At 38.4% G+C, this 27,989-nt stretch overlaps 1 protein-coding gene across 6 annotated transcripts in view; it reads left to right on the top strand.

Annotated features, from left to right (window-relative positions):
• The window catches only part of OCRL (OCRL inositol polyphosphate-5-phosphatase), a 55,887-nt gene that overhangs the window by 5,485 nt on the left and 22,413 nt on the right, over nt 1-27,989 (top strand). For 3 of the 6 annotated variants that reach the window (XM_087860002.1, XM_045793839.2, XM_045793838.2), the window contains 14 exons: nt 662-741; nt 3,657-3,695; nt 11,299-11,409; nt 12,048-12,137; nt 12,808-12,928; nt 13,017-13,178; nt 14,395-14,496; nt 15,485-15,599; nt 16,930-17,046; nt 17,151-17,338; nt 20,156-20,267; nt 21,596-21,705; nt 23,428-23,563; nt 27,815-27,925. In XM_087860002.1, coding sequence (XP_087716128.1) covers nt 662-741; nt 3,657-3,695; nt 11,299-11,409; nt 12,048-12,137; nt 12,808-12,928; nt 13,017-13,178; nt 14,395-14,496; nt 15,485-15,599; nt 16,930-17,046; nt 17,151-17,338; nt 20,156-20,267; nt 21,596-21,705; nt 23,428-23,563; nt 27,815-27,925 — 1,594 coding nt within the window. The remainder of the gene's footprint in view (nt 1-661; nt 742-3,656; nt 3,696-11,298; nt 11,410-12,047; nt 12,138-12,807; nt 12,929-13,016; nt 13,179-14,394; nt 14,497-15,484; nt 15,600-16,929; nt 17,047-17,150; nt 17,339-20,155; nt 20,268-21,595; nt 21,706-23,427; nt 23,564-27,814; nt 27,926-27,989) is intronic. The other 3 variants (XM_087860003.1, XM_087860005.1, XM_087860004.1) reach the window with 3 other exon arrangements.

Here is a 27,989-nt window from a genome sequence, read left to right as displayed (position 1 = left end):
AGTGAGTACTAAGTTCCAGGCATTATGCTAGGTGCTAGAAATACTATAGTGAGGGGTGCCTGGGTGGCGCAGTCGTTAAGCGTCTGCCTTCGGCTCAGGGCATGATCCCAGCATTGTGGGATCGAGCCCCACATCGGGCTCCTTCGCTGGGAGCCTGCTTCTTCCTCTCCCACTCCCCCTGCTTGTGTTCCCTCTCTCGCTGGCTGTCTCTCTCTGTCAAATAAATAAATAAAATCTTAAAAAAAAAAACCAGCAGTAAATAATGTTAAAAAAAAAAGAGAAAGAAATACTATAGTGAAAAGACAACTGTAGTCTGCCCTCATGGAGTTCACACCTAGCTACTCTTCACTCTGGTATGCATACTCTAAATGCGAATGCACTATAATTCTTGTTTTTAAGATCGTAAGCTGTGTTTAAGACATAGACTATTATATATTCTTTATGGCATAGGACAGTGTGGGTATTCAGATATTGATCATCACTAATATCCTCTTAGATCTAGAGCAATTTCTTGCTGTCATGATGCTCAGATGCAGGGAATAAGATACAGTAAGTCTAATAAAAATGGACTAGATTTGTGTAACAACACAGCAATATATTTTGTTGTTAAATGTTTCAGTTTTTCAGTAGCTATTCGTTGATGCATTCTTCTGTTTCCTAGGTTAATAATCCAGTTGCGCGAGAAGGAACAGCATGTTCAAGATATCATTCCTATAAATAGCCACTTCAGATGTGTTCAAGGTACTAGCTTTAATTGCCTAGCTAGTTTTACAATGTTTTTCCTTGGTCATTATCGCATTGTGTAATACCATACATATTTAAATTTGTCACTGCACATAAAATGAAATGCATTACTCTTTGCATAAAATGATAACATTACTAAGCTACTATTGAGAAGATGGTAAATGCTTTGTGAGTGCTGAAGGGTTGTACTGACATACAGATATAGTCTCACCTGCTTCCCTGGCTGGGGGTTAGAGGTGTATGTAGTCTGTTACTTATGTAGGTAGTCTTTTATGCTTATGCACCTATATGTGGATCTAAATGACATTCTTGGGTTTAACAAACACACTGCTCATTGTAAAGTATTAAAGTCACTTGGATTCACACACATTCAGCACTTTCTCCCCACACTATTTGAAATTGAAACATTTGGCAATAAGCCTTACCAGATTTTAATACCTTACAGTCAATTGTGCTGATTCTCAGACCTTGACATTGGTGAATCATAAGAAAATTGACTCCAAGGAGGAAATATTTGGCTTCTTGCCCTCAAATTTGGGGACAAAGAACAGAAAATCTGTTGTTTCATCTGCTACAATGAAACTCAAAATTTGGGAGGTTTGTGTGGGAGGTGTTGCTTCTGTTATCTCACATTGCTCTGGAAGGGAAATTGATTACTAGAGAACAAATGCATTATGTTTCCAGTGGGTTCATTGGCATCATCAGAAAGAAACATTCTGTATCAGCTGTAGCTTTTTGAAAAACTTGAATCTTACCTTACATAGATTTTTTTTTCTTAAGTTGCATTGAACTTTTTTTATCACAAAAGTAATACATATACTGTAGAAAGTTTGGGAAGACCAGAAAAGTATAAAGAAAGTAAGTACATTCCCTTCTGTGTGTTCTGCATGCCCTCATATTATGATTGCTTTTCCATCCTATAGGTATATACTGTGCCATTTTATGAGTAGCCCGTAATGTAGTTATTCCCGTGTTTGACATTTGGGGTTTTTTTCACTAGTTTAAATAGTAATGTGATGAATATCTCTGTACATAAATCTTCTTGCACATCTCTAAATAGGATTTATTCCTGTAAGTAGAAATACTAAATGGGTATGAGTTTTTAAGACAATATATATTAACAATTAAAAATACCTGCAGTGAATAGTATCCACATTGTATAGAAGAATGAAATCATCCGTTTAGCCTGCCCTGTGTGAGAGGGACATATTTGAACAAGGCAGCCACAAGCCATAGTAAGTTGCTGTGGTCATTTCACTTTTCATGGTGTAGCACCATTTATTACATACCTAGCCCTTTAAAGAGGTGAAAAGCCAAAGAACATGACCTTAGGTTTTAGCATTTTATTAACTCTGTACCTTTTGTACTATTTCTACAGCCACTTTTACCCTATTTCTCTTAGTATTCTTTTTAATAAGAAATAGATGGTAGATTGTTAGATTGTAATCTAAGAAAATATGTGTGTGCACACATGGTAGTTCCCCATAACAAAAGGAACAGTTACTTCCTTGAGTTTTTAGATCTTTTCTATTTCCCAACCTGTGCATCTATTTTGATAAGTCTATAAATACTTGGGTTTTAAAGAATTAAAGTTACTGAAGAACAGTGGGGAACTTACAGTACTTATGTCCTGATGCCCTATTGTCCCTTGCTTCATCATGCTAGTGAGAATATTGAAGCTATTTTTTTAATATTAGACAACTTAACTACTTACCAGTAACTATTGTAGTAACTGAACAATGGGGCCAAATATACAATCCAAGCTTGTAAGGGAGCTAGAAAGGCTGAGACTACTCCATCTGGCCAGGGTAGATCCAGGCTAATCCTAAGGAGTCAGTACCCAGAGTTCAACTAGCCAGAAGGGTCTTACAGGTGCTGTTGGCCAAATCCAGGGAAGTCAGAGAGGAAGAGATGGGTTGCATCTAGACACTGGAGGTAAGGAAGGAAGTCCAGGAGAGCCAGCTGGGAGAAAAGAGAACTCTGAACTTAGAGACTGTGCTTTGCCCTGTTTTATACTTCCTTGTTGGGTCTGATAGGCCCGACCCCAGGTATTAATTGTAGCCTGAAGGTCAAGAGCTTAAGGTATTCTCTGATCCTAAATGGGGCAGAGGCAGAGGAAATGAGATCACTGGGAGGTTTTCAGAGACAAAATCTGAGTTAAAGTAATTCATCTCTGGGCCTTTGGGGTCACTTCCTTGGCTTTTTTTTTTTTTTAGATTTTTAAAATTTTATTCATTTTTAGAGAGTGGGGGAGGGACAGAGGAGGAGGGAGCCCCATGCTCAGAGCCCACAGAGCCAGTTGGAGCCGGATGCAGGGCTCTATCTCATGACCCTGGGATCACGACCTGAGCTGAAATCAAGAGTTGAGCACTCAACCACCTGAGCCACCCAGGTGCCCCTTGGCTTTCTTAAAGAATTATTTAGAGGCACCTGGCTGGGTCAGTCAGTAGGGCATGTAACTCTTGATCTCGGTGTTACATATTCAAACCCCAGGTTGGGTGTAGAAATTACTTAAAAATAAATTTAAAAAAAAAAAAGAATTAACTAAGTGACACAGTTAGATTATATTAAATCAGTGTGTTATAGTTTAGTGGAATTAAACTCACCTTCACTTGAATTAACATGTTTATATTGCCTACTATTGTCGTTCCTTGATTTGCTTTGAGGCGTTCCATTTGGTTATTTGTTCAGTTTAGTTTTCTTTTAGTTGAATTGCTCATAATCTTTAGAACCTAGTGCTTCCAAAATCCATTTTTAAAAATGCTAAACAAAAAAGCAAAGGATTTTTAATGTTTTCTAAGACCTAGGAGTGGTGACTGAGAGAAGCAGTTATTTATTTAGGCATATGCTTCTTTTAGTTGTAATGAATGGTTTTCTCTTCCCTAATCCTGTTCTTTCTTCTTTTCCCTCAGAAGCAGAAGAAACTCTTTTGATTGATATAGCTTCTAACAGTGAGTACCATTCTGAATGGAGTTTATTTTCATTCAACATATATTTAATTGAATACCCACTATATTAAGACCCCTTTTTGGCACATTTTAATTTTACCATCTTATCCTGTATTCTTCTTTTTCTTAAGGCAGCCATACAAATTAACTTTTCCCCCTAAAAACATTTAGTGTAAACATAAGAAAAGCCAGGTGGCTGGCAAGAATCTTTAAAAAGTTGAAGATGTGATCTGCTTCTCTAATGGTGAACTTCTTTGAGCCATCAGTATTTTTGCCATCAGTGGTTTTATGTTTTTTTTTAACTGCTGTTATATTTTAAAATTTTTTCTCAGTCGCTTTTTATTTTTGCATATGAAATCATAATGTTTTCCTTCATTCATTATATCATTTTGGGAGGCTATAGAGTCCCTCTTGTACTGGAGATACCTGGCTTGTCTCAGGCTACCTCTTTTTCCTTAAAATTATTTTGGTCATTTATTTAAGCTCCATCCCCTCAAGGCATCCCTTTATCAGAAAGAACATGGTCTTCCTTCTCACTGTTTCAGTTTTCTCATTTTTATCTGTTTGAAGCAAATCATCATTGACTTTCTGTGCAAGCTGTTCTCTGTTTATCATCTAATTGTACTGTGTTATGGGGAGGAGAAAATGGGCACTTGAATGCTACCTTGACTACTGGGTGGTTGCTATGGAAAAGAGTTTGTGACCACATGAATGTAAATCAAACTGGTTGCCTTATCTCTTGCTTGAGTCCTTGAATGAGTGGGGTTTAGCTCTTAGCTTGGGGCTATGGGTTATACATAATTTTGTTTAGAAACAGTCCCTGTCCTTGCCACCATTAATTTGTATTGAACAGTTTAGATAGGCTTTTTCTGGGGCGCCTGGGTGGCACAGCGGTTAAGCGTCTGCCTTCGGCTCAGGGCGTGATCCCAGCGTTCTGGGTTCGAGCCCCACATCAGGCTCCTCTGCTATGAGCCTGCTTCTTCCTCTCCCACTCCCCCTGTTTGTGTTCCCTCTCTCGCTGGCTGTCTCCATCTCTGTTAAGTAAATAAATAAAATCTTTAAAAAAAAATAGATAGGCTTTTTCTGATTTGGGTTTTATTATTCTTTTCTTTGGTCATGGATTTTAGAAGTCTTAAGAGTTGATTCTGAAAAGCTAAATAAACCCAGCTGCTGATTTCTGCAGGTATCCAAGAGAGCAAGTAACTTACTATCTATGTCTTCTTGTGCTTAGAAAGGAGAAACCAGAAACAACACTAAAAAAGCAAAATTTGAGCAAAAACAGTTCAGCAGTGACTGACATTGCTGTCAAGATAAGATTCCAAAATGTCCTGTTCTACCTGTAGAAAAAGATATTTGATCCAAAACTGAAAAGTTAAACTGAGCTGTGCCTTTTCTCTTATAAACACCTATTTATGGCATTAGTTCTTTTGGCTTCTTCTACATAGAAATTAGCCATGTGTTGCTGTGTCCAGAGTTTGAGTTACTGGATCATAGCAGGGTAATAGTTCAGTAACCACTTGAATAAAATCCTTTGTTATTTCTGCCCATTTAGTAATTTTGCAGTGAAACAGGTTTTATCTTGATCTTTGGGCTTCATACATAAGCCTTTAGAGCATATAGCATGTTGCGGGAGGGAGGCCCTGGGTTTGTTAGGCTGGCCTGATTTTAACGTAAATATGTATTTTCCCATTATCTGGATGTTGGTATTAAACCTTTTAAAATAATTTTTTCTGATTATTGAGGTAATAAATATATCTTCATTATATACAATATGGAAAATTCAGAAAAGTTTGAAGTATCAAATTAAAATTATGCTCCTGCAATCTAGAGATCACCACTGTAGTTAACATTGTTATGTATCACCTTCCAGTCTTTTATTTATGTTTTTATGTGATTGGAATCTTTATATGTAGTTTTTGTGCCGCATTTTCATTTAACATTATATTGTGAGCTTTTTCCATGTCATTTAAAATTACTTAAAAACATGATTTTAATGACTAATATTTCACCATAGGTTTGTGCCAAATTTTACTAAATTAAGTCCTTTATAAAATTAAGACACTGTCAAGGAACATGGTATATCACTCTACTAACTTATAGTTACTGAGTTTTAGATATTTATCTTTTATCCAGCCACTTTATAGAAATATGTTTAAAATTTTAGGGGTGCTATTTATTTTGTTGTTTGGTTTTGATAGATAGCCCTTTTCATCTGCAAATAATAATTTTGTCTCCTTTCTAGTACCTGTAACTATTAGTTTTGCTTCATGTCTCATTACACCAATGAGAATTTTAAGACCAATCTTAAATAATGATGATAATCCTTGTTTAGCTCCTATTTTCAGTAAGAATGCCTTAGGTGGTGCTTCATTGTCGAGGACATGATTACCTGTTGATTTGATATGGTTTTTTAAAAACCATATTAAGAAACTGCATTTATTTCCAGTTTATGTAGTTTTTAAAATCATAAATATATATTGAATTTTATCAGATGTCTTTACACTGCTTTTAGAGATGGTTATATTATTATTCCTTATTTGACCTATTGATGAACTGTATTATTCTAATTTCCCAATATTAAATCCTCCCTTATTTATTCATTATTTAACAAATATTTGTTGAGTGCCTTCTATTTGCCAGGCACTGTTCTAAGTGCTACAGGATCAATAGGAGAATAACATAGAGAAGATAGCTGCTCCTGCTTTTGTTCTTGCTTCTGTGCTGTTTAGTCTAGATGCCTATAATCCATTAATTCATTCCACAAAACATGAATACCTTTTATGTGCTAGGCACTGTGCTAGGCTCTAGGGATATATCAGAAAGCAATATAGTCATGTTGTATCATGAATCAGTACAAGAAACAGACTTTGAACTCTTAAGCGTAGATACTTACATAGTTGAAGTTTTGATAAATGCTATCAAGGAGAAATACAAAGAGTTTATAAGAGGGTTAACTAAATTAGGTGACCTGGTCAGGGAAGGCCTCTTTAAATAACATTTAAATTGAGACCAGAGGGGGGCGCCTGGGTGGCACAGCGGTTAAGCGTCTGCCTTCGGCTCAGGGCGTGATCCCGGCGTTATGGGATCGAGCCCCACATCAGGCTCCTCCGCTATGAGCCTGCTTCTTCCTCTCCCACTCCCCCTGCTTGTGTTCCCTCTCTCGCTGGCTGTCTCTCTCTGTCAAATAAATAAATAAAATCTTTAAAAAAAATAAAAAAATAAATAAAAAATAAATTGAGACCAGAGGGGATAAGTAAATAAAATCTTTAAAAATAAATAAATAAATAAATAAATAAATAAATAAATAAATAAATAAAATCTTTTTTTTTTTAAAGAGTTTAAGCTGGAGAATATGAGTATGGTGGCAGTATAAATGGAGAGAAGTGGTCAGATTTGATAAATGTTTTTGGAGGTTAAATCAGCAGAGGTTGGTTTGGGCATAGGTAGTGAGTTGAAGAAAAGTGTCAGGGATGAATCTTAGGTTATTGGCGTGAGTGTGGATGATGGTACTATTTGCAAAAATAACACTGCAGAAGGAATGAGTTTTCCTTTGAGGGGTCGTGAATTCAGTTTTAGCCATGTTTATTTCTTTGAGACATGTTTATTTCTTTGAGACATTTGATTGTAGGTGATAAATTGACAGTTGAATGTATGCATCTGAAGCTCAGAAGAAAGGTCTGGGCCACAAGCATATAGATGGTATTTGAAACCATGAGAGATAATTTGATTGGAAATAGAGCTGTGCTATCAGATATGGTAGTTACTGGTTACATGTGCCTGTTTAATTAGAAATAAAATTAGAAGTTCAGTTCTTCAGTCACACTAGGCACATTTCAAGTACTCATTAGTCACATGTGGTTATTGGTTACCATATTGGACAATGCTGATACCAAATGAGAAAAAGGTTTTAGATTGAACTCTAAGGAACCCTGCTTTTTAAAGGTTAGAGGAGGAGATACCTCAGAAGGCACTAAAAAATTAGTGACCAAAAAGAGAGAGGCAAACTAGATGAGTATAGTATCATAGAAGCCTTCAGAAGAGATTATTTAAGGAGTGGTCAACTATTGATTTCTGCTGATAGGTCTAATAAGATGACTGAAGAGGATCCATTGGCTTTAGCAATTTGGAGGTTATTGGTGACCTTAACAAAGCTATTTTAGAAGGGTTGTGGGAGCCAAAGTCATATTGGAGTGGATTAACAAGAGAAATGGGAGGTGAGTAAGTAGTGACTATGTGTTTTTTAAAAAAGCTTTACTGTGAGGGATGCCTGGGTGGATCAGTCAGTTAAGCGACTGTCTTTGGCTCAGAGCATGGTGCCAGGGTCCTGGGTTCGAGTCCCACATCGGGTTCCTTGCTCAGCAGGGAGCCTGCTTCTCCCTCTGCCTGCTGCTTCCCCTGCTTGTGCGCGTGCTCTCTCTCTCTCTCTGACAAATAAATATATATTTTTTTTAAAAAAAGCTTTACTGTGGAGGGGAATGTAGAGACGGACTGGAGTTGGAGGGAAATATGGGATCTAGGAAGGTTTTTTTTTTTTTAAATAGGATTTAGAACACAATTTAATGCTAATGGGAAGGAGCCTGTGAAAGGGGGAGTTTAAAGATATTGGGGGGAGGTGTCTTGAGAATGATTGTGAGTGTAAGGTTCCTGAGAGAATTGGAGGGGTTATAATTCAAAGAGAAGGTGGCCTTTGATAGGAGGACTCCTCTTCCTTATATCAGAAGGGAAAGAAGAAGTTAAATACAAATACAGGTAGGTTTCTATGTGATGGCTTCCATTTTCTCTGAAGCATGAGGTGAAGCAATCCACTTGGAATGATAGGGTTTGAGAAGAAAGGATCCAAAAATTGAGTATAAATGAGGAGGTGTGAAATGCTTGTTCCAGGTAGTAGTGGGAGACTAGTTGACTGTGGAAACTTAGATGACTTTCTATCATAGAGGGTCCAGTTGAGGCTAGCGATCATTTTATAATAATAGGTGTGTGTGTGTGTGTGTGTGTGTGTGTGTGTGTGTGTGTGTGTTTACTCCCTCTGCAGTAAGGCAGTTAGTTGAATTTCTGAGGTTTGAAAGTTAACCAGGTAGGTGCTGTGGAGGAACAGGGTGGTAAGACAGTTCTGGGCTTTTGCAGCAGAGTTTAATGATGACATCGGTTTGATAAAATAAGAAGTGAAAGCAGGAGTGAGTGAATGGATATTAAGAAAGTAGAGGGATCAATTGCTGGAGGTTCCCATATGAGCAAGTAAGCTAGAAGTAACAGGTCAAAATGGGGTATTTGAATTAGAGATTTATGGGGTGGTGGTTTCTATGATGAAAAGGTTCAGAGTACAACTGAGGGAAATCCCAGTAGGGACTGAAGGAGTAGGTGGCTGAGATGATGGGCCAAGGTCATTGGATGAGGAAGTTGAAGATGTTGACTGTGTTTTCTGCACTAATTTGTAAGGGACCCAAATTTAAGGCAAGAGTTTGAGTGGAGAGGAAGTCTTATGAGTCAGGTTTTGAATCCTGGATTCAGAAGTTTTGGTGAGGATGGTACATGATCTCATAGAGGGAGGAGGGAAGGGAAGAAGTCGGTATAACCCAGTGGGTAAACTGAAAGGGAAAAAAGATTTGTCCTGAGGGAGGAGAAGAGGGAATGGTCTGGAGATGGTGTTAGGACAAGTAAGGACACTGGTCTAAAATTCCGTAGGGTGTGAGAGACCATAAACAGCATCCAGGGAGCCACCACTTCACAGGTGACTCTTTGATTTTTCATTTGGATGCACATTAGAATTACTTGGGGAGTATTTTGAAAACTACCAGTGCCTGAGCCTCACCCCCTGAGATTCTGCTTTATTGAGCTGGGGTGGGACCCAAATGTCTGTTTTCTAAAAATGCCTCTGGTTATTCTAATGCACCCATACTTGAGAATTACTGAGAGATGCAGGGAATGTTCAGAGGAGAAGTTTGAGGATATAGGAGTGTTGATCACAAAGAGGCTAGGGGGTTTTGGAAGGAAGAGTAGTAGAAGGTTGAGTCATGGGGTAATTTGTCCTCTTTCCCACACAATATGGTGAGAGAGTATCCAGTATTATTTTGTAAGCAGTTTCTGGAGTTTTCTGTTAAATGAGTCAGTGTGTTTTTTTATATTTGCTACAATGTATCTTTCAAGGGTTGTGGGAGAGAGAGATTATGTGTTCTTGTTTAAGTTTCTATCAGATAGAAACTGACCTTTTAATATTCTTCAATTTTTTATATAAAATATCTGAGAAAAGGAGGACTGCTTGTACCCCAAAGGAGGTTTTCCCTGATTTTCAAGGCTGTGATTATTGACAGCCTTTATTCATGCCGGTTGTTTTTTCTTCTCCTTATGATAACACCCTCACTAATTTTCCTATCTGTGGTCCACTTGGGTGCCTTCTTTTTCACATTTTTCTCTATTTTTTATCTCTTTTCGTCTAATCACTAAACCTGTGAAGATAGAAACATAAGGAAATGCAAAGGCAAGAGAGATTCAGAAGTGGATTTTATTTAATTTTCTCATCTCTTTGTCATTTATAAGTGTGAGGGAGTCTGGTCCAACAGTCTTCTATTAAATGCCTTCTGTCCATGAAGTCTGACAGCATTGTCACCAGTAAAGTAACCAATCATCCTGGTTTGCCTGGGACTTTCCCAGACTTAGCTTTGAAAGTCCTGAGTCCTGAGAGGCCCTTTGGTCCCAGACAACCCTGGGAGATCATCGAAAGTGTTGTGTTGGATTACCTGTATGTACAGCCCACCTCTTGCTCTCAAGGAACTTATGGCTTCCAGCGGCATGAGAAAGCAATATATGTACTAAATCAGTTCAAATAAGAATATAAACAAGTACATAGGTTTCCTGGATGATCATATCCAGATGATTGATAAATATGATAACTAGGGCATCAGAAAAAGGGAGACAGTATGTTATATACGTAAGAAACTAATGTCCTAGATCACTTTGCTGCTAATTATACTGTTTTCCAGTTGGCTATGCTTGAACTAGACCACTCCTGGTCATAGGTCATTATATTGCTTTCGTACATTTATTCAAGATATGCATTTTTTACTTGAGGTAATGAGGTATAGGTACTTCTTTTCAAAATAATTCAAACCAATCCCACTATTCTTTTATTTTTTAATTAGTTTGTAAATTCAATTGCCTAGGTACAGTCTATACCTAGGAGCAAACCATCTTGTTTTCTTTATTCCCTTTATGCTCAAATACTCTTAATATATAATCTGGATTTGAAATGGTAGAAATTTCCAGCTGGGAGATGGGAGGAGGGTGGTTGGGGAAGTGATCTTTTGTTAGAATTTGGTCCCTGCATTGACATTGGGGAGATATATCAGAACATAGGAAAACTGATTTTAGTATGTATCATATCACCGTAACTGGGCTGCTTATTGACACAGTTCATCAGCCCTTTAGATTTCCCTCCCTGTATTGCACTCCCCAACCAAATCCCCTGATCCTATAGACAGGTTTCCTACATTAGAGGTCTTAGAATATTTGTGATCTGGACCTTCTCCTGTTAAACTGATAAGTTGAGAGTATGACCCCAAAAAAGCATGTATTCCATAGCTATATGTGTGTGGATTTCACTTCTTTTTAGGTGGCTGCAAAATTCGGATTCAGGGGGACCGGACCAGAGAGCGGCACTTTGAAATCCCTGATGAGGAACACTGTTTGAAGTTCCTCTCGGAGGTCCTTGCTGCTCAGGAGGGTAACTCAAGACTCAGCAGTTTTCTTTCTGCTCTTTGAATGGCAGTGAAGTTCTGACATGCTGATGCAGAGGCAAGCAGCCATTAGCCAAGTACCTCACCCCTTCAGTCTTCAGTGCTGATTTTTCTGCCTTCGGGAACGAACCCAGGATTAGGTTACGGAACAAGTCTATTCAGCTATAAGGACACTGGGCCATTTTCCAGAATCTTCAGTGTCATGGCATGGACAGCTTACTGAAGACTATAATCCTCCTGCTCCCAGATGATCCCAGAGCTGCCCTCATTCTCTTAGTCTCTTCCTTTATATTCAAGAATGCTGCTGGCTGGGTTGCCTGGGTGGCTCAGTCATTAGGCGTCTGCCTTCGGCTCAGGTCATGATCCCAGGGGCCTGGGATAGAGCCCCGCATCGGGCTCCCTGCTCGGCAGGAAGCCTGCTTCTCCCTCTCTCTCTGCCCTTCCCTGTGTTCCCTCTCTCGCTGTCTTTCTCTCTGTCAAATAAATAAATAAAATCTTAAAAAAAAAAAAAGAATGCTGCTAGCCCCTGCATTTGAGGAGTGCTGAGTGAATGGCTTTTGGTTATGGTAAATTTCACTCAATGATAGGGCTCCCCTGTTTCTGACCATGACTCTTATCTCTTTAGCTCAGTCACAACTTCTTGTTCCAGAGCAAAAGGACTCATCTAGCTGGTACCAGAAATTAGACACTAAGGACAAGCCTTCTGTTTTTTCAGGTACTGAAAAAATTCTCTTTTGCCTGGTTGCTGTGATCATTGCAGAGTAAATAGATTTTATCTGGACAGTTAGATAATGTGGATTAATGTCAGTCTGAGACACCTTCTCCTATGGAGTGGTTTTACCGAGTCCATTGCCACTGACTGATGTTCATTCCTGATCCTTTCTGTGGCATGTTAGCTCCTCAGGAGCCTGCTTAGCAGTGTGGTAAAAATTGCAGGCTCCAGGGCCAAACTGCTTGGGTTTAAACCCCAAATCTGTGACTTGCTAGTTATGTATGACCTCGGTCAAGTTACTCAACAATGTTGAGCTTCCATTTCTTTTTCTGTAACATGGGAAGATTTTTAATAGTACTGGCCTCTTGGGGTCTTTATGATGATTAATGAAGATAATGATATAATCCCTTATTATCAAACAGGCATTATGCTAAGTCTTTAATAACTGTTAGCTGTTACCATTCAGATTCCAAATTAATGTAACTTGCTATTGTTCCAGTTAGTATGTCAAGTTCTTCAGGGTATCCTTATGGTACCTTTCTGTTTGGTAATGCCATTGAGCAAATAGTGATCAAATCAAAACCACTGATCAAAGCACAGCTCTGTCTACCCTGGATAAATTAGATGGTATCTTTATTTCCCTCCCTTTGACTCTGGGTTCTGTGTACTTCAGGGCTTCTTGGATTTGAGGATAATTTTTCATCTATGAATTTGGACAAGAAAATTAATTTACAAAATCATCCTACAGGGATTCATCGGGAACCCCCACCCCCACCCCCTTCAGTGAATAGAATGTAAGTCCTATGTCAAAATATTTTTCCCATTTAGGAGACTTTTTTATTATAGGCAGTTTCACTTTCGAAATTCTCATTTATTTGCTAGGCTTCCACGTGACAAGGAAGCTTCTAACAAGGAACAGCCCAAAGTGACCAACACCATGCGGAAGCTCTTTGTACCAAATACCCAGGCTGGGCAGCGGGAGGGTCTCATCAAACATATCCTGGCAAAGCGAGAGAAAGAATATGTCAACATTCAGAATTTCAGGTTAGTCTCTCTTCTACTTACTGAGGTACGGCATATAATGGCTATTTGTTTTTTAAGGTATTAGTTTAATTAGCTTAATTAAGAATCAAAGCATGATAAAAGGAATGGTCAGCTGGCTCAAGCCCCTGTCTCTATATTGGTCAATAACATACATGTACAAAATAACACAAATGCTACAATTTCCCTTGGATTTTCTAACTACAAATGATACTATATCTACTAATGGTTCTAGACACTCAGAACCAAATCAGGCTCACATCTACTAGAGAATAATCCCCTAGCACATTCCCTAAGCAAGTGTGTTTATCTTTCTGGCCTGCTGAATTTTTTCTCACCAATATTGGAAGATTAATGTCTGCCATTACCACTAGCTTAACTTACTTACTTTGGTAAGTTAACCAAAGAAAATTTCACCCTGTCCTCTTGATTGAGAGGATTCTTTCCTCTATATCATATTTCTCAGTTCACATTTATTTATTGGTATCTTTTCTGGACCAAGTGTGTGTGGTGTGGCATGGCATATATTCTGGTGTGCAAAGCAGCAACACTTCTCTTTGTTGTTTGTGAACAACATGTATGCTTAATAGTCCAAGATTCCGGTCCCATCTGCTATCCCAGTATGCCTTATTTGTTCTAATTCAATTATAACCATATCCCTGTGTTAAAACCTGTAGTTCCTCATATTCCCCATGATGCTTATTTTTGTATGTAAACAGTTAAGACAGTTATGAGTTTTCCCTTCTGCTTTCCCCCTTAATACTGTGTATCTGCCTCAACAGAATTTCCTACACAGATGTCCTTGTAATCCTTCGGGAAGTGAGTTTTTGGATTCAACTACAGCTCCTTATGGAACAGTTATCCACATTAGATGTATTTACATCATGAAGATACCTTTTTCCCATCTACAAGCTCTCCCTTCAAGTATAAGTTTGGGTGGAGTTTAACTGAAAAGAAATGTGGTAGAGCAATTAGCTTTGTATTTTTTAAATAGAGACTTGATTCCTTTCTGTGGGTTCACCTAATGTAAACTTTGGAGAATTAAGCCCACTGCCTTTGTGTTCTACATGTGAGAGGTGTTTCTTATGTATATAACAAAACATTTTGAGAAATTATGTTGGCTTATTGTGAATATACCCTTGTATAAAAGTGATGAGAAAACTTCATTGGTTCATACTTGACCTTTGTTTTCAAATAATTTTTTGGTATTGTGTATTAGATTTTTTGTTGGAACGTGGAACGTGAATGGCCAGTCTCCAGATAGTGAGTTGGAACCTTGGCTGAACTGTGATTCAAATCCTCCTGATATCTACTGCATTGGGTAAAGAACGCATCTGGAATTTCCTTTTGGCTATATATTTGGTATTAGTTTACATGACATTTTGCTCTCCTTTTTCTTTTTTAACTGTTTGGTAAAAACTCACTATAGACTATATGTGAGAATTAACTTGTGGTTCAAATTTGTGAGATAAGAAAGGGATGATACCTGAAATGTTGAAAGGAAACATCTAGTCCTCTCAAAATGCGAAGAAAACTGCATTCTTAATAGAAACAGTCTTGAGGTCAATTCCAACAGTGACTATTCCTAGGATATATAAACAAAGCTCCACTGTTATCCCTTGTGGAGTTTTTTTTTGTTTGTTTTTTGTTTATGTTTTGCATAGTCTGTGCATATACTTTTTTAAAAATATTTTTATTATTATTATTATTTTTAAAGACTTTATTTGTTTATCTGACAGAGAGAGAGTGAGAGCACAAGCCAGGAGACAGAGGGAGAGGGAGAAGCAGACTCCCCACTGAGCAAGGATCCCAATGCAGGGCTCGATCCCAGGACCCCAGGATCATGACCTGAGCCGAAGGCAGCTGTTTAACCAACTGAGCCACCCAGGCGCCCCCAAAAAGATTTATTCTTTGAAAGAGAGAGAGTGCATGAGCAGGGGGAGGGGCAGGGAGAGGAGCAGAGAGAGGGAGAATCTTTGAGCAGCCTCTCTGTTGAACAGGGATCCCAGGACCCTGAGTTCATGACCTGAGCTGAAATCAAGAGTCAGCTACTCAACCGACTGAGCCACCCAGGTGCCCCTCCTTTTTAAGATTCATTTTGTATAGCCTGTGCATATACTTATAGAGGGTCTTTTGAAAAAGAAAGCTGCTTGTCCTTACTGATCACCTGGGTCAGTAGAGCAGTTCTATAAAAATTTATCTCTTTCCCCATTCCCTTTTCACCTAATGTCTCAGAAAATGGGTAAGGAGGTAGACAGAGATAATTATGGGACATGTATAGATCTCATGTCTTCTTGTTTGTTTTTCAGATTTCAAGAGCTGGACTTGAGCACAGAAGCCTTTTTCTACTTTGAATCTGTGAAAGAACAAGAGTGGTCCATGGCTGTGGAGAGGGGTTTGCATTCCAAAGCCAAGTATAAGAAAGTAAGCTGCATTTAATTTTCTTTTTTAATATACAACTAAATAGAATTCCCTAGAAGTTATTCTGTTAACTGTAACTTGTTCCAAAAGAATGGTTTAATTGACTTCTTCCCTGTGTGTAATACTTCAGTAGGGCAGACTAATTCTTTACACCTATTTTTCTAGAAAAAAAATTTCCTAAGCTTTCCAGTTCTATATTTTCATTGCTTAGGTAGCTTTTAGGAGAAAAGAAGAATTTTATTCTCAGAATGATAACTAGCTTACAATAATTACTTACAAGGTAACAGTAAGAGTTTAAGATCAGAATTATTCACTGACATGGCCAGAACAGGATGCTTTATAGAAAAGTAGTTTTAAGCATGTGGGTGCATAGGGTATGCTGTGGAATGGAAACAGCAAGAAGTGTTGTAGAATTTAAATGAGTTCTAAAATTTGTTGTAAATCAAAAGTAGAGTTGACTTTAGCAAGGTGGGCCAACTTGTTGGTCTTTAGAAAGCATGTGGTAGAGGCTACCAGAACAGTTATTTAAATTACATGGCTACCGTAGTAAGCCCTTTAAAAGCAGTCACCTGAATATTTTTCATTTACTTCTTCTAACAGTTGATATAGGTAATAAAAATCCTGAAGGTGTTACTCCTCTTATATATTTCAGACATATCTCTAGCTCTAGTTCTCAGACTTAAAATAATCAAAGTAAAAAATATTGCTATTTTATAAATTTTAATTTCTTAAGAAATTGGAAATCAGAAACTAGGAAGGAGAGGCAAAAGGAACAAGCTGGGATAGGGGTTTTTTTATTTGATTTTTTAATTCTATCTACTCGTGGTAGGTTAACAAGTGATTAAAATAATGGATCCTAGAGCTGAATGTACTTGATGTCCCCAAACACTTTTTTTTTAAGATTTTATTTTTATTTTTTTTTATTTTTTCATTTGAGACAGAGAGATAGAGAGCATGAGCAGGGGGAGAGGCAGAGGGAGAGGCAGAAGCAGGCTCCCCGCTGAGCCAAGAGCCTGACATGGGGCTTGACATGAGGCTCGATCCCAGGACGCTGGGATCATGACCTGAGCCGAAGGCAGACACTTAACCACCTGAGCCACCCAGGCGCCCCTGATGTCCCCAAAGACTTTTAACTCCTACTGGTCAGAGTCAGATAAGAGCTGCCTCAGAGAAATTTTGTTTCCTTTGTATGGGGTCCACTGGGAAATTAGAAGATTTGGATTCAGATTTGAGCATCATTAATATCTTCTTGGTGGAAAATTAGTTGTGGGACTAGATGTGTGGCAAAGAGTGGTATTAACATAAACCTTTTCTAACTCCCTGGAACTCATAGGTTCAACTAGTCCGCCTTGTCGGGATGATGCTCCTCATATTTGCCAGAAAGGACCAGTGGCGATATATCCGTGATGTTGCTGCAGAAACAGTTGGAACTGGAATCATGGGGAAAATGGCGAGTTACTTTGGAAATGAGCTTGATTATTATTTATGTCCATGTGAAGTTTAACTGCTAGTTGTGTCTTTGTACTAACTGTGAGTAATTACTCTTGCTAACAGGGAAACAAAGGTGGGGTAGCTGTGAGATTTGTATTTCACAACACTACCTTTTGCATTGTCAATTCCCACCTGGCTGCCCATGTGGAGGACTTTGAGAGAAGGAATCAAGATTATAAGGACATCTGTTCACGCATGAGTTTTGTGGTCCCAAATCAGACCCTCCCACAGCTGAACATCATGAAACATGAGTGAGTGGTTAAATCTCCTTTGGCCTTTGAATAGTGGGGCTGAGAAGAGATTAAATGGATCAGAAACTGTGAAGAATGAAGGTTTACAATTTAGGGATTGGGGTCGCAAAGAAGAGAGGGTTTTTAAGGAATAGCAGATTCATTGAGGCAGAGAAATCAGATTTGCTATCGGAGGTAAGATTAGTTCTGTTAGTGGCCATGTAAGAGTAATGCTGGAGGTGTCTGTCAGCTAGAGTCAGTTTTTATTATAAAATCAAAATGTTCATTGTAAATGTAATAAAAGATAAAATTAAAAGTAGAAATCACTCTGCTCTCCCCAGCCAGTCTCTCAGAGGAAACTGTTATTAACAGTTTGCTGTGTATCCTGGAACTATGCTGTCCAATGTGACAGCCAGTAGCTGTTAGTGGCTATTGGACACTTGAAAGTGGCTAGACCAAATTGAGATGTGCTGTAAGCATAAACTGTACATTGGATTTCAGAGACTTAGTAGGAAAAATGTAAAATACCTCAGTTTTTCAATATTGATTACATGTTGAAATGATCTGGATATATTGAGTTAAATGAAATTTATTGTTAAGTTATTTTTACTTGTTTATTTTACCTTTTAAATGCAGCTACTAAAAAATTTAAAATTACATCTGTGATGTGTATTTTATTTCCTTTGAATAGTGCTGTTCTAGACCTTTCTCTATATGCATAAAAACACATGCACGCTTATTATATAGAACTATATTGTCCTATTATTGTGGGTCTCTTTCCAAGCCAGTGTGTGCGTGTGTGTGTGTGTGTGTGTGTGTACAACATTACCTATGTAAATGTCTATATTATGTATGTACTATATTTTATATATATACACGTATATATTCTTTTTAGTGGCTGTGAATCATTAAGAATAGGGGCAGTGGAGATTTAGACAAGAATGGGTCAATAGGATAATAGGAGAGAAAGGTTCATGGAGAATAGGACTTAATAAGGATAGAAGCAGAAATCAGTTAAGGGGTGGAATGGGTGGTAGAAAATGATTAATTGTCAAAAATTAATAATGGTAATTGAAATTCTGAGAGAGTGGTTTGAGATGGGATTTAGTAGGAAAACAAAAAATAGGATATTAGAATCAGTAGAGTAGGGTAATTGAGGAAAGAGTAGGGAAGGGTAGCGATACTGACCTGTTTCCGTATTGTCTCAACAATTAGGATAACGTACAATTCTGTTTCATGTTAGTAAAGTCAAGGCCTTGACATTAATAAAAAGTTGCCCTGAAATTCCTTAAATTTATTTCCTCAGAATTCCAGAAATTTTATGTTGCATTTAAGATTGGCAGAGAGACCCATTCAGGACTTGAGATAGCTCACAAGGAGAATCCCTTTTTTTTTTTTTTTTGACCCACAAAAAATGTAACTTTTAATAGGATGCATAAAGTGAAAAAAGTTACTGAATGATAAAACAATAAGCTAAAATAGATTCTAAACAAAAAAAATGGTAGGGATTAATATGGAATGTAGAAAATGTTTAAAAGTTGTAACATTCTAGCATATGTCTAATAATTTGTCAAAGAGGTGGGGAGAGCCACACTGGAATGGGGAACTGGGAGCGTTTTCTTTCTTTTTTTATTTTTATTTTGTTATATTAGTCACCATACAGTACGTCCCCAGTTTTTGATGCAATGTTCCATGATTCATTATTTGCGTATAACACCCAGTGCACCATGCAATATGTGCCCTCCTTACTCTCCATCACCGGCCTATCCCAATCCCCCACTCCCCTCCCCTCTGAAGCCCTCACTTTGTTTCCCAGAGTCCACAGTCTCTCATGGTTCATTCCCCCTTCTGTTTACCCCCCCTTCATTCTTCCCTTTCTTCTCCTACCAATCTTCCTACTTCTTATGTTCCATAAATGAGTGAAACCATATGATAATTGTCTTTCTCTGCTTGACTTATTTCACTTAGCATAATCTCCTCCAGTCCCGTCCATGTTGCTGCAAATGTTGTGTAATCGTTCTTTCTGATGGCTGAGTAATATTCCATTGTATATATGGACCACATCTTCTTAATCCAGTCATCTGTTGAAGGGCATCTCGGCTCCCTCCACAATTTAGCTATTGTAGTAAAGAGAAGGGCCATATGCACCCCAATGTTCATAGCAGCATTGTCCACAATAGCTAAAAAAGGAGAATCCCTTTTAGTGTTATAATTTCAGGGTCTCCCCTATGGGGGCTCTCAGCATATCTAGGGGCCTGTTGCCGTGATTGGGAGCCTGAGTATCCTGTAGCAAGCCAGTCTCCTTCCTACCTGGGACTTGGACTGTGGATTGAGGCAGAGATAGGCAGATTGGCTATAGTGGAGAGCTGTGGGCCTCCTTTTGCTAGGGTCCTGGCTGGGAGAGCTGTCATTTAGACCACGCAGACCTTAGTGGAGAGCCTGCAGAATGTCAGGGCTCAGAGAGGCAGAAAATGTTCAGATTCTCTTCCCCTGGAGACCTGGCAGGCAGCCAGACAAAATTTTGGCACTAGTCCAGCAAATAAACTACATGCTGCTTTTAGGCAGTTAACTCCTTGGCTTCTGAATCCCTCATATACACTGTATTTCCCTATCTTTGTTCTTTATGTATGGAGTGCCTATCTTCCCACCTATTTGGTAATCCCTAGTCCTTCTCAGGTGTACTCCCTCCAGAGGATAAGTTACAGCTTAAACCCTTTGTCTCAGGTAGTGATAAATGAATCCTTATCAATCATCTACCTAGTTTTCTTCTCTCAATTTTCTGATTGACTTTTTATGCTAATTATTGCTACTCCTGTTCATGTATTTCTTGATCTTCAGTGTTGTCATCTGGTTGGGAGATTTGAACTATAGACTTTGTATGCCTGATGCCAGTGAAGTGAAGAGTCTTATTAACAAGAATGATCTTCAGAGACTCTTGAAATTTGACCAGGTAAGTAAATTTTCATGTTATAGGTACTTTCCTAGATGGCAGATAAAATTGTTAGGTTTATGAGATACATGTGCGGGAGGTGTGTCTTACTCTAGGGATAAGGTCTCATTGTCCTGGGAAAATGGTGTTACTAGCAATGCAGCAAATACACACAAGGTTTGTAGTGCTTTTATTAGCTGCTTGGATAGAACAGGGGAGATAAAAAAGTAAATATAACTTTTGTTCATTGTGTTTATGAAGAAGAGATTTTGGATTTATATAAATAGTTGGAGAATAGGTGGGGTTAATTGAAGAGTACTTCCTGGAGGAAGTGGGCCTTCAGCTATGTTGATATGGTTTGGCAGATGGAACAGGGAAAGTTGTTCTATGATTACTTGGCGGGCTTAGCAGCAGTGTGGAGGTAAAAGAGGGAGGCCCTGTGAGGGGATTCGGAAGAACAGAAGAGGAGTTTGGGATAAATAACAGACTGTGGTCTAATGGAAACTGATTGAGAAGTTGGGGATATCTGGCTTATAAATGTTAAAACCTGTGGGCAAAGCATTGATTTGGTAACATTTATATAAAACTTGATATTCAGGAACCTAGTTTTCTGTAAATTTGCCTTGGAACCTGGCACATGACTTGAATTTTTACTTCAGCTTATGGATACTGGTTGCTAAAAGTGAATGCTTATAGAGGGAAGAAAATGCTTCAATTTGATTTTAATGTCTTTAAATCCTTATGTAAGCCTTTTTGACCTTCAGACATAGTAAAAATTTAGGAGTTTTGTAGTCGAGTGGTTTTTTATAGTGAGCCTTTTTTTGCTGTATCTTTCTTCATATTGAGGTTGGCTGGCGAATTTCTTTACATTTCTTCCTCTGTCATGTTTCCAAAAGGGGTACAGTTTGAATAAATTCTGAGTCTTATGTAATTCTGGTGAAGTATTTGAGTGAGGATAACTTTCAGAATGATCCGTAACAATTTGGCTTTTGGAGTTATCCATTCAACATTGGTATGTTTTGTTTTTTTTAATTAAAATTGTGGTAGATGGTTCCTGTCCAACTTCAGAGAACTTAACGATTATTCGTATTTCATTTTTCCATTTTACCCGATGACTGTTAGCAATAAAAAGTTAGTGATGTGCTCATAATGAGCATCCTATCTGTGGGTGAGTTTAGATGCTATGGGAATGGCAAGATTTTATTTCACAAGGTACAGAAATTTTATTTATGTATCTGACAGTTGCAAAGGCTGTGGAACTAGATAGTTAGAAATGGCTGATCAACCTGATTATCACTTGTATTAAGATGGTGTTACCCTGCTTATGTGATGCTTCTTTCTATCTCTAGCTAAATATTCAGCGCACACAGAAAAAAGCTTTTGCTGACTTCACCGAAGGTGAAATCAAGTTTATCCCCACTTATAAGTATGACTCTAAAACAGACCGATGGGATTCCAGGTAAAGTAACAAGAACCTCCTCCTGGAGTGGGTTCAGGCCTGGTCTTATTTCTATCCCTCTATGTTGCTGAAGGGCTGGGAATTTTTTCAGTCATGCCAGAAGCAGATATAAAAGCTTAATGGCTCAGTGCTATTACAGAGGAGTTTTAATTCATGTGTACTCAAAGGTGAGCTTATCTTAAGAAAGTATTACTTCTATGTCAGGACTGTTGAAGTTTTATGGGCTGCCTGCAGTGCCTTATTTCTGTCATCTAAACAGACTTGCTTAGATTTTTACCTTCCTGATTCCACCCCTATTTCCTTACTGATTGTCCTGTTCTGAATGTTTCTTTCCAAATTGTTTCTCAGCTCCTTAACTCAGAACACCAGAAAGTGAGCCATGAAAGGTTCTTCCAGCACAGTGGTTCTCAGTCCTGACTGCACATTAGAATCTCTTGGGGGACTTTTAAAAATACTGATGCCTGGGGGCGCCTGGGTGGCACAGCGGTTAAGCGTCTGCCTTCGGCTCAGGGTGTGATCCCGGCGTTATGGGATCGAGCCCCACATCAGGCTCCTCCGCTATGAGCCTGCTTCTTCCTCTCCCACTCCCCCTGCTTGTGTTTCCTCTCTCGCTGGCTGTCTCTATCTCTGTCGAATAAATAAATAAAATCTTTAAAAAAAATACTGATACCTGCCCAACCTCTGCAACTGCCAGAGAAAGCTAAGAACCATTGTCTAGTGTGGGGGGGGGGCTTTGATTTCCTAATTACCCCCAGCAAAGCGCCCCTGTCAGTATGTTCCTCGTAACTATTTGTCCTCTACCTGCTATCTGTCTGTTTCCTATGGTGTCCTAGCTGGCTGAGCCCAGAAGCTTCAAAGAGAAAGAACATCTCTGGGTATATTCAGCTTCTTTAGACTCAGAGCACTAGGGTGGGGTGGAGAGGAGTCTGTACCCCTGTGCCCTGAGGGAACTGGTCAGCAAGTGAAAAGTGACACTGACAGATCTTGTACACTTCACCTTGTTTCTCCCACTCACCTGACTTGAGAGTCAGTTGAAGAGCTACTGATAAGAACTTATTTGTGTCACCTTCTGGATCAGGTGTACAAGGTGTTGCTTATCTTAATAAAATGATGAATGGGATTTTTTCCTAACGTTGGTAATCTATAGGCTGTTATATGTTTAGACTTGCATGCTTAGATGTTAGTTCATCTCTGTTTGAAGGAGCTAGACTTGTCATGAAAGTCTAGGTTTAAAGGGGAACTTTCTACTATTACTTATCTCCAGAAATTAAGCCCAGTCTTGGAATATAGGATTGGATTCTTAGATTTTTATTAGTTGTCTATCCGTTGTGAAATGTCATTGCAGTTCATCGAGCAACGTGTGCTGGATATAATCCTGACCTTCTGAGGATATTTTAAGAAGGGGCTATTATATTTTCCCCTGGGGCAACGTTGTTGAAGATGTAATGCTAATTTTGGGAGCGCTGTTTATTCATTCATTAGATAACTATTCATTGAGCACCCACTTTGCACAAGATAATGTGCTAGAGGTTGGGAATTCAATGGCAAACAAGCAGACCCAGACCCTTTACAGAGCTTGAATATAGTAGGGAATATTATAGTTGGGATCATTAGGGAGGGGCAAGCATATAAAAGATGGCCTAACCCAGGTCTGAACCAATGTGGTAGGTATTACATTCTTGTGTGGTATGTTCCCTTTATACTTTCTTTCTTTATTTGCAGTGGAAAATGTCGGGTTCCAGCCTGGTGTGACCGGATTCTTTGGAGAGGAACAAATGTTAATCAGCTTCATTACCGGAGTCACATGGAACTAAAAACCAGTGACCACAAGCCTGTTAGCGCCCTCTTCCATATTGGGGTAAACACTTGTTTGTTCATTTATTTGTTTGTGTGTTAAGTATTCTTAGAACATTATTTAGACTCAGAACAGATCAGTAGTTCACTGAGCCATAAATGTTACCATAACCAAATAATCATTTGCAACACTGAGAAATTAGTGCCCTCAGCCCTCCTAAATGCTGTCCATATGGTTCTTAATGTGCGAAGCCTTTTAGTGACACAGATGTTTCTCGTGCTGCATAATGGCTGGGTGGTAACCTTAGCCTCCTAAAGTTGTTAAACATAAGGAAGAGTTAGAAGCTAGGTTTTAAAGATTGAGTAGCCTCTCATCAGATAAATAGTAAGGAGGGGAAGCCCTGAGAGAGAGGTTCCAGGTATAGGGATGGGGACAGCAGGAGCAAAAGCATAGACTGGTCAGCATACAACCAAATCTGTATTTTACCTTAAAAGGCATGTTGTCAGCCATACTATTAGTGAAATCTTCCTGTGTCCAGGAGCACAAGTTTTAAACTTTTTTTAAAGATTTATTTATGTATCTTAGAGAAAGAGGGAGCATGAGCAGGAGGGGCAGAGGGAGAGGGAGAGAGAATCTGAAGCAGATCCCATGCCAAGTGTGTGGAGCCTGGTACGGGGCTCAATCCCAGGACCCCGAGATCATTACCTGAGCAGAAACCAAGAGTCAGACACTTAACCGACCGTGTCACCCAGGTGCCCCCAGAGCTCAATTTTTAAATTTTTCTTTAACTCTGTTGCATCCTGGGCTGGATTGATGGCCAGTTATTTAATTTTTTTTGTCTCTGTTGTGGGTAGTTTTTGTTTTCACATTGTATATTTTAGCTGCATGTTAATAGTATACAGGTTATGTCTTGGGATCTTACTGGTTTATTACAGCTAGTACATTAAGATTATTTCTTGTAGATTTTCCAGACCTGCAGTCATGTAATCTGTCAGAATCTATAAAGTGCAGTGCTTGATAGAGTGGGCTTTATAGATAGACTGCTTAGATTTGCATCCCAGTTCAACCACTTTCTAACTATGTAACCATGGAAAATTTATGTAGCAATCCTGTGCCTCAGTTTCCTCCTCTATAAAATGGGGATAACAATGGTACTACTTACAAGTATTAATGAGGTAAGACATGTGAAGAACATAATAGATGTATATGTTGATTCTTTTGGCTTCTCAGATTATCACCAACTTGCCTTGTCCTACTCCTGTCTTAAAGGGAAATGACTTTGAGGTATTTCCTTTATTTACAAAATTAGGTCTTGGTTTTAGAATACAGTCTACATTTTATCAAGGCAATTGTGGCTTGACTTTGTCCATTTTGAAATTTTAAAATAATAGTAAATAATAGTAAGTATTTCTCAGATAGTAGCTAGTATGTGCCGGGGACTGTACTGGACAATTGACATACCTCTCATTTACTTCTCACAACAGTGCTTTGAGTTAAACATTTCTCATTTAACAGATGAGCAAATGGAGAACCGATGAGTTTAAATAACTTCTTTATAAGCATTCAACTAGAAGGAATGCTAAGATTCAAATCTTATCTATTTAACTCCCAAGCCTATAGATGTTCTTTCCACTAACCCCACAATGCCTCTATAGTTCCAAAGAACTTACTGACTAGAAAAATCTTTAGATACTACTTGTAGCCCACCCAATTTCTCGTTTGTACTTGTGGGCTGTCCTGTTTTCTTCATTTGAATTCTCTTAATCCATTTTTAAAAAGATGTCTTTCCCCAGACACTAACCTTTTTGGTTTAATCAGCTATGCTTGGCTTTTTTGTTTGTATTTCTTTTCAGAACTTTGGAATATTTGTAATAATTACACATATTAATCCAGAGCTCCTAGCAGGATATTTAAAGGTCTGCCTTTCTAGTTTTTAAAACTACTTAAATTGCACAGGAATTCAAAAGTGCTTTTTCTTTAAAATAAAAAAAAATGTAAGCAAAATTTACAGATAAGGCTGGAATTCTTCAATCCTTGTTCTATCCCCCCCTCCTACCTTTGCCCAAAATCCCCACTTCCCAGCCAGGCCAACTACCGTTTTGAATTTATATCTTTCTAGACCAGCACAGTCCAGTAGGTGTTTCTGTGGTGATGGAAATGTTACAGATCTATACTGTCCAGTGCAATACTGCTGACTTCAGGTGACTCTTGATCACTTGAAGTGTGGCTAGTGTGACCGAGAGAGCTGAATTTTCTATTTTATTTAATTTGAAGTAATGTATATTTAAATGTACATATGTGGCTTTTGGCTATTATCTTAAACAGCACAGTTCTAGACTATTGTATATGTTTTTCTGTTGACCCATACACAACAGAGTATTGTTCTGTGTGTTGGTGCAAATATTATAAATGGTCTCATACTGTGTATTGGTCTGCAGCTTGCTTTTAAAAAAATTTCAGTGGTGTGTCTTGGAGAGCTACCCATGTTATTCCACAAAGATCTAGCTCATTGATCATCTAGCTCATTCTTAATTCCTAATTTTGTTGGTAATTTCCTTTTCTAAAGTGGGTGTATCAGGTGGTGACATTCTAAGGTGTTTTTCCCCTTCATTATCCTTGATGTGCCATTAAGGGGTATATGATCATGATAAACTACTGAGGAAAGGCTTTGAGTTTATTGAGTAGTCACCCCATATTTTGGTCTCGTGGGCATGCTATGATTAGAGGCTTTAAAAAACACATTATATTTTTACCACCATTGTCATCAGTGACTGTTAACAAAGGGACCAAGTGCTCAATGGCCAATTAACTTTAGAAGACTTGCTGTGGGCTGGCTGAGATTAAGCTGAGATAGGGTTTCTACCCTGGTACTTGGTAATGGGATCTGTTGCATAGACATAGAAATTGCCTAGAGAGCTTTTAAAAACCACAGTAGGTCAAGGCATCTGTATTTTTAAGCCCTACCTGAATTGATCCTGTTGTGTACCTGGTGTTTTGGAAAGGGTCTTCCACTAGAGGTCCAGATATAACTTCTGGTATTAACTGTGGCAGTGAGCAACTTAGTTGATCTTTTTCTATCTTGATATTCTCAGCAATCAGAAGAATAATCCTTGATTTGGTAGCTTTGCAGGTTGTTGTGAAAAGATGACACATGTAAAATACTTATGAAAAAACAAGTTGCAAAATTTTATTAAAATATTTTAAAAGTATAAAATTCCTCTTAACCTGACACTGTGGTGTGGACTCTGGTGCCACCAGCAATTGCTTGCTCCTTGGGTCTCTAAGCGCTATGGTTTAGATACATAAAACCCTTCCCAGTCTTTGAGCTGTTTGGCTCAGCTTTGATGCTCTTATTTTCCACATTTGATTTACAACCTCTTCTACATGCGTCAGTCCTTTTTTTTTTTATACTGAATTTGTGAAGTTTCATATTCTAAAAAGAAACCAGGACCTCAGTAAGTTACAGTGCTATGTTAATTATGTTCATTTTTGGCATTGATTTGTATGAAGTTTTAATAGTGAAAAAAACCCACAGCTATATCAGGAAGCTGAATGTGCTGTGTCAGATGGGAGATGTTTTTGACCTGTTAGCCGAAATGATCTCTTTGTCCGTTGTCATGCTTTTAACTCTAATCTAGGGCATTTTGTATTGGCTGTTTTCTAAAGTGGCCATAGGATCTATTTACTAACACACCTTTGTCATTATATAATCTGTGCATTGATGTTATGATTCTTGGCATTGTGCATAGCAGCTAATAGAACTAAATGCTTTAATCATTTTTTCTGCTGTTTCACCATGCTTTGTGATCATTGTTAGAAATGGTACTAGGTATGTTTTGACAACTTATTTTGTGCAATGCAGGAAATAATTTTTACCACAATTGTCACATTTCCCCCACCACCAAATAACTTAACAATGGAGCAAGAAAATATTTTTCCCAAATATTACTGCCAAGCTTCTTAGCACCGAGGTTTAACTTTTCCAGGAAGTTAACCAATTAACCTTACCTTTACCATAAAGTGGGTAACGCTGTAATGCTTACTTTAATTTATATTTGTTTTAGTGACATTTAAAAAATTGTTAGACTCTTAGAGATTCAAGCTGAGAGCACACAAGACTAAAATAAGGATCTGTTTTCTTTGAGGTGAAAGTTGTGGATGGAGTGATATTTCAGAAAGTGTTTGAGGATGTTGTTTGCACCACAGTTTATTTTAAATGATTGCTCTAAAAACCCATTTTAAATTGTTAGGTAATCTCAAGGGAAGATGAGCTAGGAGCACGTAAGACTGAAAAGAGGGTTTATTTTCTTGCAGGTGAAGGTTGTGGATGAACGGAGGTATCGGAAAGTGTTTGAAGATATTGTACGCATTATGGACAGGATGGAAAATGACTTCCTTCCTTCCTTAGAACTCAGCAGGAGGGAGGTGAGCAAAAATACATGGCTTCCCCATCTACTGCCCATCGTGGTTAGTACAGGGGAAACCACGT

Source organism: Ursus americanus, chromosome X (assembly GCF_024610735.1).
Source record: "Ursus americanus isolate L20-20 chromosome X, mUrsAme1.1.p, whole genome shotgun sequence".
Taxonomy (NCBI): Eukaryota; Metazoa; Chordata; class Mammalia; order Carnivora; family Ursidae; genus Ursus; species Ursus americanus.
The sequence above is the reverse complement of the archived record's forward strand: the minus strand, read 5'-3'. Positions and strand labels throughout refer to the sequence as shown.